General features: G+C 44.2%; 1 protein-coding gene across 2 annotated transcripts in view; it reads right to left on the bottom strand.

The window, feature by feature from the left end:
• Nucleotides 1-10,000, bottom strand: part of plpp2b (phospholipid phosphatase 2b) — an 82,600-nt gene that overhangs the window by 17,962 nt on the left and 54,638 nt on the right. For both annotated transcript variants that reach the window (XM_061883190.1, XM_061883191.1), the window contains 2 exons: nucleotides 4,702-4,964; nucleotides 4,578-4,635 (listed from right to left, as the gene is read on the bottom strand). In XM_061883190.1, the coding sequence (XP_061739174.1) occupies nucleotides 4,578-4,635; nucleotides 4,702-4,964 (321 nt within the window). The remainder of the gene's footprint in view (nucleotides 1-4,577; nucleotides 4,636-4,701; nucleotides 4,965-10,000) is intronic.

Below are 10,000 nucleotides of genomic sequence, written 5' to 3'. Positions count from 1 at the left end.
GCGAGGCTTTTTCAGGCAGTACCAAAAGTGGCGAACTTTATCGTCGATTTTCTCTACTAAGTCCTTTAAGCAAAAATATGGCAATATCGCCTTTAAAGGCCTACTGAAATGAGATTTTCTTATTTAAACGGGGATAGCAGGTCCATTCTATGTGTCATACTTGATCATTTCGTGATATTGCCATATTTATGCTTAAAGGATTTAGTAGAGAACATCGACGATAAAGTTCACAACTTTTGGTCGCTAATAAAAAAGCCTTGCCTGTACCGGAAGTAGCAGACGATGTGCATGTGACATCACGGGTTGTAGAGCTCCTCACATCCTCAGATTGTTTATAATCATGGCCACCAGCAGCGAGCTCCACTCATGTCTACGGTAAGAGCTGACTTATTACCACAATTTTCTCACCGAAACCTGCCGGTTGACATGTGGTCGGGAACCATGTTCGCTTGACCGCTCTGTTCCATAGTAAAGCTTCACCTTCAGGAATGTAAACAAGGAAACACCGGCTGTGTTTGTGTTGTGTATAATCATGGCCACCAGCAGCGAGAGCGATTCGGACCGAGAAAGCGACGATTTCCCCATTAATTTGAGCGAGGATGAAAGATTTGTGGATGAGGATAGTGAGAGTGAAAGACTAGAAAAAAAAAGTGTGTCAGTGGGAGCGATTCAGATGTTATTAGACACATTTACTAGGATAATTCTTGAAAATCCTTTATCTGTTTATTGTGTTTCTAGTGTTTTAGTGAGATTATATGGTACCTAAAAGTTGGAGGGGTGTGGCCACGGGTGTGATGACCGGCAGTGTCTCCGGTGGGAGGAGGTAACAGAGTCCGCAGCTTCAGGAGGACGCAAGCTCCACTCATGTCTACGGTAAGAGCTGACTTATTATCACAATTTTCTCACCGAAACCTGCCGGTTGACATGTGGTCGGGAACCATGTTCGCTTGACTGCTCTGTTCCATAGTAAAGCTTCACCTTCAGGAATGTAAACAAGGAAACACCGGCTGTGTTTGTGTTGTTTATAATCATGGCCACCAGCAGCGAGAGCGATTCGGACCGAGAAAGCGACGATTTCCCCATTAATTTGAGCGAGGATGAAAGATTTGTGGATGAGGATAGTGAGAGTGAAAGACTAGAAAAAAAAGTGGGTCAGTGGGAGCGATTCAGATGTTATTAGACACATTTACTAGGATAATTCTGGAAAATCCTTTATCTGCTTATTGTGTTTCAGTGAGATTATATGGTACCTGAAAGTTGGAGGGGTGTGGCCACGGGTGTGATGACCGCCAGTGTCTCCGGTGGGAGGAGGTAACAGAGTCCGCAGCTGCAGGAGGACGCAAGCTCCACTCATGTCTACGGTAAGAGCTGACTTATTACCACAATTTTCTCACCGAAACCTGCCGGTTGACATGTGGTCGGGAACCATGTTCGCTTGACCGCTCTGTTCCATAGTAAAGCTTCACCTTCAGAGAATGTAAACAAGGAAACACCGGCTGTGTTTGTGTTGTTTATAATCATGGCCACCAGCAGCGATAGCGATTCGGACCGAGAAAGCGACGATTTCCCCATTAATTTGAGCGAGGATGAAAGATTTGTGGATGAGGATAGTGAGAGTGAAAGACTAGAAAAAAAAAGTGGGTCAGTGGGAGCGATTCAGATGTTATTAGACACATTTACTAGGATAATTCTGGAAAATCCTTTATTTGCTTATTGTGCTTCTAGTGTTTTAGTGAGATTATATGGTACCTGAAAGTTGGAGGGGTGTGGCCACGGGTGTGATGACCGCCAGTGTCTCTGGTGGGAGGAGGTAACAGAGTCCGCAGCTGCAGGAGGACGCAAGCTCCTCTCATGTCTACGGTAAGAGCTGACTTATTACCACAATTTTCTCACCAAAACCTGCCGGTTGACATGTGGTCGGGAACCATGTTCGCTTGACTGCTCTGTTCCATAGTAAAGCTTCACCTTCAGGAATGTAAACAAGGAAACACCGTCTGTGTTTGTGTTGTTTATAATCATGGCCACCAGCAGCGAGAGCAATTCGGACTGAGTAAGCGACGATTTCCCCATTAATTTGAGCGAGGATGAAAGATTTGTGGATGAGGATAGTGAGAGTGAAAGACTAGAAAAAAAAGTGGGTCAGTGGGAGCGATTCAGATGTTATTAGACACATTTACTAGGATAATTCTGGAAAATCCTTTATCTGGTTATTGTGTTACAAGTGTTTTAGTGAGATTATATGGTACCTGAAAGTTGGAGGGGTGTGGCCACGGGTGTGATGACCGCCAGTGTCTCCGGTGGGAGGAGGTAACAGAGTCCGCAGCTACAGGAGGACGCAAGCTCCACTCATGTCTACAGTAAGAGCTGACTTATTACCACAATTTTCTCACCGAAACCTGCCGGTTGACATGTGGTCGGGAACCATGTTCGCTTGACCGCTCTGTTCCATAGTAAAGCTTCACCTTCAGGAATGTAAACAAGGAAACACCGGCTGTGTTTGTGTTGTTTATAATCATGGCCACCAGCAGCGATAGCGATTCAGACCGAGACAGCGTCGATTTCCCCATTAATTTGAGCGAGGATGAAAGATTCGTGGATGAGGATAGTGAGAGTGAAAGACTAGAAAAAAAAGTGGGTCAGTGGGAGCGATTCAGATGTTATTAGACACATTTTCTAGGATAATTCTGGAAAATCCTTTATCTGCTTATTGTGTTTCTAGTGTTTTAGTGAGATTATATGGTACCTGAAAGTTGGAGGGGTGTGGCCACGGGTGTGATGACCGCCAGTGTCTCTGGTGGGAGGAGGTAACAGAGTCCGCAGCTGCAGGTGGACGCAAGCTCCACTCATGTCTACGGTAAGAGCTGACTTATTACCACAATTTTCTCACCAAAACCTGCCGGTTGACATGTGGTCGGGAACCATGTTCGCTTGACTGCTCTGTTCCATAGTAAAGCTTCACCTTCAGGAATGTAAACAAGGAAACACCGGCTGTGTTTGTGTTGTTTATAATCATGGCCACCAGCAGCGAGAGCGATTCGGACCGAGAAAGCGACGATTTCCCCATTAATTTGAGCGAGGATGAAAGATTTGTGGATGAGGATAGTGAGAGTGAAAGACTAGAAAAAAAAGTGGGTCAGTGGGAGCGATTCAGATGTTATTAGACACATTTACTAGGATAATTCTGGAAAATCCTTTATCTGCTTATTGTGTTTCTAGTGTTTTAGTGATATTATATGGTACCTGAAAGTTGGAGGGGTGTGGCCACGGGTGTGATGACCGCCAGTGTCTCCGGTGGGAGGAGGTAACAGAGTCCGCAGCTGCAGGAGGACGCAAGCTCCACTCATGTCTACGGTAAGAGCTGACTTATTACCACAATTTTCTCACCGAAACCTGCCGGTTGACATCTGGTCGGGAACCATGTTCGCTTGACCGCTCTGTTCCATAGTAAAGCTTCACCTTCAGAGAATATAAACAAGGAAACACCGGCTGTGTTTGTGTTGTTTACAATCATGGCCACCAGCAGCGAGAGCGATTCAGACCGAGAAAGCGACGATTTCCCCATTAATTTGAGCGAGGATGAAAGATTTGTGGATGAGGAAAGTGAGAGTGAAGGACTACAAAAAAAAAAAAAGACTATCCAGTGGGAGCGATTCAGATGTTATTAGACACATTTACTAGGATAATTCTGGAAAAGCCCTTATCTGCTTATTGTGTTAGAAGTGTTTTAGTGAGATTATATGTTTGTACCTGTACAACCTGAAAGTCGGCCCCGCACCTTTCTTCAGCACCAGTCGAGCGGGTGGTGGCGATGCTCATCTCTGGCCTTTGCAAGGGACCCTCTTCGAAACACGATATTTCGAAATGATCGCTGCATAATACAATGTACAATCCAACCGTGTTCGCTTGACCGCTCTGTTCCATAGTAAAGTTTCACCTTCATCTTTCGGGAATGTAAACAATGAAACACCGGTTGTGTTAGTGATGCTAAAAGGCGGCCGCAATACACCGCTTCCCACCTACAGCTTTCTTCTTTGACGTCTCCATTATTCATTGAACAAATTGCAAAAGATTCAGATGTCCATAATACTGTGGAATTATGCGATGAAAAGAGACGACTTATAGCTGTGAACGGTGCTGGAACAAAATGTCCTCTACAATGCGTGACGGTCATCATACCGCGACGTTTTAGCATGACACTTCCGCGCGAAACTTAAAATTGCAATTTAGTAAAACTAAACCGGACGTATTGGCATGTGTTGCAATGTTAATATTTCATCATTGATATCTAAACTATCAGACTGTGTGGTCGGTAGTAGTGGGTTTCAGTAGGAATTCATGGTACGCGGGTCCATGTCCATGACTTCTGTTTTGTTTGATCAGCCGTTTTACTGCCGTGTTACAGACACTGTTTGGAAACAATTAAGGTATGTAAATGTTTATTTACATACCTTAATTGTTTATTTCCGTGTAAAGTCATTTCACAAGGTTTATAGTCCGGTGCAACTAATATATGGAAACATTTTTTTGCATTGCTTCATCCTTACTACTTCCGAAAGCGTGTATTATCTCGTACTTACCGCCAGGAAGAGCATGCAGTACATGCCAAAAGAGGAGTGACCCGAGTAGAAGGACAGCCTGCAAAAGATGACAGAAACCATCAAACCGACGCCTTGGCGTTCCGTGCCGCCGCTGCCGTCCTACCTCGACTCGGTGACGTCCTGCGGCTTTCCCGTGCAGTTGATGGCGTGCACGTAGCCCGTGCACACCCGGGGCGCGCACACCGCCATGAAGTTGGGCCTCGGGCGGCCGATGGTGTACTTGGCGAGGTCGGTGAGCGACTGGCTGACCGCCGCTCCAAACATGAAGGTGCCCACCACCTTGTAGAGCGCCGCTACGTACTGGTTGAAGTCGGAGTTGGAGTAGATCCTCTTGCTGTACACCAGGTACGCTTCTCCTGATGTGATCTGACAGGAACAAAACACAGTTTTCTCATTCTTTTCCCTTTAAGACTCAAATACAGAGCGGGCCAAAATTTTGAACCGAACAAAGCCGCAGGCCAAGGTTGAACAAATTAACCTTATAATAGGGACCCAAACAAGTTTTGCATTGAATATTGAACAAGCAAGGCTTATATAACTTTATAGTGACATGCAAAATCCAGTTTCAAATAATAATAATAATGAAAAAATATCAATGGTATATCAAATAAAATTTAAATATAAATTGAATGCCTCTTTTCGGCGGTGGGGTTTGGTGATAGCGGGGGGTGTATATTGTAGCGTCCTGGAAGAGTTAGTGCTGCAAGGCGTTCTGGGTATTTGTTCTGTTGTGTTTATGTTGTGTTACGGTGCGGGTGTTCTCCCGAAATTTGTCATTCTTGTTTGGTGTGGGTTCACAGAGTGGCGCATATTTGTAACAGTGTTAAAGCTATTTATACGGCCACCCTCAGTGTGACCTGTATGGCTGTTGAGCAAGTATGCCTTGCATTCACTTGTGTGTGTGTATAAGCCGCATATATTATGTGACTGTTTGTATAGAGGAAAAGCGGACGTTGAGACAGGTTGTAGAGAACGCCAAAGGCAGTGCCTTTAAAGCCCACCCCAAATGTTGTTGTCCGGGATGAAATTCGGGAGGGGCACTGAACTTCGGGAGTCTCCCGTGAAAATCGAGAGGGTTGGCAAGTAAGAGTGTTAGCTGTGAATGCGGTGTTACAGCGGCAAATTTGGCCCGCGGGCCAGAGTTTGACACCCATGCTTTAACCTCTTAAGGCCCAAGCTGTTTGTTTACATGCTTTTTTTTATTTCTCTTTGCTATTTGGGCTTATTGGACCCTAATTAGAATAAAAACTAAGAATCACCTTTTGATAGGATGTACTTAGTCCATATGTACACAAATGTGTACTTCATGTTTAGTGACATGCTAATTCTTATATTTACACTTTTTTTTCTTCCCAATTCCATTGTATGATATACTCTTCTGACACCACCAGATAGCAGTATATGTGTCCACATAAGCGGCCATAAGACCCCAATTCAGTAGTGTACACCATTTTGGAAATAAGAGCTTAAAGGTGCTGTCCACGCATGTGGACAAAGCCAGGGGTGTCCAAACTTCGTTCACTGACGGCCGCACACTGAAAAATCAAAGCATGCGTGGGCCATTTTGATATTTTCATTTTCAAAAACAAGAAAATATACACATTATATATATATATATATCGTATTTCCTTGAATTGCCGCAGTGCATATATGCGCCTGACTTGAATTACTGCCGGGTCAAACTCGCTTCCCAAAATAATTAGCGCATGCTTAGTATTACCGCCTGGTCAAACCCGTGACGTCACGAGTGACACTTCCCCTGTCATCATTTTCAAAATGGAGGAGGCTGATTTCAATACCGGTAATTTGAAATCGCATGAAGGGAAGAAGATTAACAGCTATTTGGTAGGATTTAAGGTCCAAGCTAACATCACACTCAAATTTTTACTGCATGCTTTTGGTAAGTGCCGGAGTGAGAAGAGGTTTTAAAATAATTAGCCCATGCTTACTTTTACCGCATGCCTTTGGTAAGCGCAGGAGTGAGAAGAGGTTTTAAATTAATTAGCGTCCCGGCGGCAATTCAAGGAAATACGGTATATATATATATATATATATATATATATATATATATATATATATATATATATATATATAGTAGGGGCCAAAAGTTTGGCCACACCTCTTTATTTTCATGACTATTTACATTGTAGATTGTCACATCAAAACTATGAATGAACACATGAGGAGTTAAGTACTTAACAAAAAAAGGGGGAAATAACTGAAAACAAGTCTTCTATTCTAGTTTCTTCAAAATAGCCACCCTTTGCGCTGTTTACTGCTTTGCACACTCTTGGCATTCTCTCCATGAGCTTCAAGCACACCTGTGAAGTAAAAACCGGTTCAGGAAACTACTTCTTGAAGCTCAGGTAGTGAGTTTACATAATTTTATTTATTAGAGAGTTCCGGTCACGGGACGGATTTCGGGTGTTGTTGTTGCACTAGTGAGCCACGGAGGAGATGCTGTTCCATTATTGATTAAAGTAAAGTGTTCATGTCATTAAAATACTTACAGCCATCTTTTGACACTTCTTCCACTCCTGTCCTTGCATGCTACACCGCAACAACAAATATGATGCTGTCCAAGTGGAGGCACATAAATAAAAGCGCCCACTAAACGGTGCATCCTGAAGAGACTGTCAGAAAGTGAATTGAAGATGATGTGTAAAACATATTCTTTGCAAAATTTTGAGCAAAGAACCACCATCACATGTTATGTAGACCACTAGAACATTTAGAAAATAATAAGACTGGCCAGGATCTTCAGCTCTCACTGGATCGGTTCGCAGCAGAGTGTGAAGCGACTGGGATGAGAATCAGCACATCTAATTTCGAGTCCATGGTTCTTGCCCGGAAAAGGGTGGAGTGCCATCTCCGGGTTGAGGAGGGGTAGGGAGTGGAGGAGTTCAAGTACCTGGGAGTCCTGTTCACGAGTGAAGGAAGAGTGGATGGTGAGATCGACAGGCGGATCGATACGGCGTCTTCAGTAATGCGGACGCTGTATCGATCCGTTGTGGTGAAGAAGGAGCTGAGCCGGAAGGCAAAGCTCTTAATTTACCGGTCCATCTACATTACCATCCTCACCTATGGTCATGAGCTTTGGGTTATGACCGAAAGAACAAGGTCACGGGTACAAGCGGACTAAATTAGTTTCTAAGGGGCTCTCCCTTACAGATAGGGTGAGAAGCTCTGTCATCCGGGAGGAACTCAAAGTAAAGCCGCTGCTCCTCCACATGGAGAGGAGCCAGATGAGGTGGTTCGGGCATCTGGTCAGGATGCCACCCAAACGCCTCTCTAGGGAGGTGTTTAGGGCACGTCTGACCGGTAAGAGGCCACGGGGAAGACCCAGGACACGTTGGGAAGACTATGTTTCCCGGCTGGCCTGGGAACACCTCAGGATCCCCTGGGAGGAGCTGCACCAAATGGTTGGGGAGAGGAAAGTCTGGGCTTCGAATTAATGACTTTTACGTGCATTATTACAGCGCCGTTACCGATGTGTTTGATGGAACGTGGCAGAGCTACTTTTGATGTGGTTGTATGTCAACAGCACAGCAAGTTCAATGCAGGAAGTCACTTTTTAGGAACACAAGCACCACGCTAAAGTGAACCAGGCAGAGGCAACATCACACAGCAAACAACACACAACATGTGAGTACACACACTCCCACTACTACTATGAAGGAACAATGAACAACAAATCAATGACTGAAGTGACAAGCTTGCAAATCTCGCAATATCCCGTTTGTGGACAAGGATACTACAGCCATCATAACGAATGCGATCTCTTTTTTTTTTTAAATGGGAACATTATCACCAAACCTATGCAAGCGTCAATATATACCTTGATGTTGCAGAAAAAAGACCATGTATTTTTTTAACCAATTTCCGAACTCTAAATGGGTGAATTTTGGCGAATTAAACGCCTTTCTGTTCATCGGTCTCGTAGCAATGACGTCAGAATGTGACGTCACCGAGGTAACACACCCGCCATTTTCATTTTCAACACATTACAAACACCGGGTCTCAGCTCTGTTATTTTCCGTTTTTTGGACAATTTTTCGGAACTTTGGAGACATCATGCCTCGTCGGTGTGTTGTCGGAGGGTGTAACAACACTAACAGGGAGGGATTCAAGTTGCACCCCTGGCAAGAAATCTGCCTCCAGACCCCCACTGAATGTGCCAGAGTGTCTTCACATTTGACCGGCGATGCTAAGGCAGACATGGCACAGAGATGTATGGATAACCTGCAGATGCATTTGCAACGATTAAGTCAACGAAATCACAAAGGTGAGTTTTGTTGATGTTGTTGACTTATGTGCTAATCAGACATATTTGGTTGCGGCGTGACTGCCAACTAATCGATGCTAACATGCTACGCTAATCGATGCTAACATGCCATTTACGCTAGCTGTATGTACAATTGAAACTAGATACCCACATTTAATGCGAAACAAACACTTACCAATCGACATATTTAAGTTGCTCCAGTGTCACAAGATACGAAAGTCCTGATCGTTTGGTCCGCACATTTTACCGGCGATGCTAATGAGGCAGCCATGCTATGGGCCACTTCATTAGGTACACCCATGCTATGGCGGAATAGCGTCGATAGCTTAATAGCTTCAGTTTCTTCTTCAATTTCGTTTTCGCTATCTGCCTCCATACTCCGACCATCTGTTTCAATACATGCGTAATCTGTTGAATCACTTAAACCGCTAAAATCCGAGTCTGAATCCGAGCTAATGTCGCTATATCTTGCTGTGGTAACCGCCATGTTGTTTGTATTGGCAGCACTGTATGACGTCACAGGGAAATGGACAGTCGCATCGCAAATAGCGAAAATCAAGAACTTCAAAGCTTGTTTTAGGGATACTCCGGGAGGTGTAAAATTTTGAAAAAAACTTCGAAAAATAAAACAAGCCACTGGGAACTGATTTTTATTGTTTTTAACCCTTTTGAAATTGTGATAATGTTCCCCTTTAACTCGCGCTAACACAATCTATTGAAACGATTCCACGGAGCTGCCGTCGCTGCTCGCAAACTGCTGCTGCTAAGCTAACAAACACAGCGGAGCTAATGCAGTTCTTTTTGAACACGCTGTGGCATAGCTCGCTTGGTAGAGCGGCCGTACCAGCAACTTGAGGGTTGCAGGTTCGATTCCCGCTTCCGCCATCCTAGTCACTGCCGTTGTGTCCTTGGGCAAGACACTTTACCCACCTGCTCCCAGTGCCACCCACACTGGTTTAAATGTAACTTAGATATAGGGTTTCACTATGTAAAGAGTTTTGAGTCACTAGAGAAAAGCGCTATATAAATATAATTCACTTCACTTCACTTGGCAAAAGGCACACGCACTCTGCTTTCATGAAACATCTCTCAACTGCATATGCCAGATATTCAATTT

The sequence above is a fragment of the Nerophis ophidion genome, linkage group LG22 (genome assembly GCF_033978795.1).
Source record: "Nerophis ophidion isolate RoL-2023_Sa linkage group LG22, RoL_Noph_v1.0, whole genome shotgun sequence".
Taxonomy (NCBI): domain Eukaryota; kingdom Metazoa; phylum Chordata; class Actinopteri; order Syngnathiformes; family Syngnathidae; genus Nerophis; species Nerophis ophidion.
Note: the sequence above shows the minus strand (reverse complement) of the source record. Positions and strands in the feature narration are given on the sequence as shown.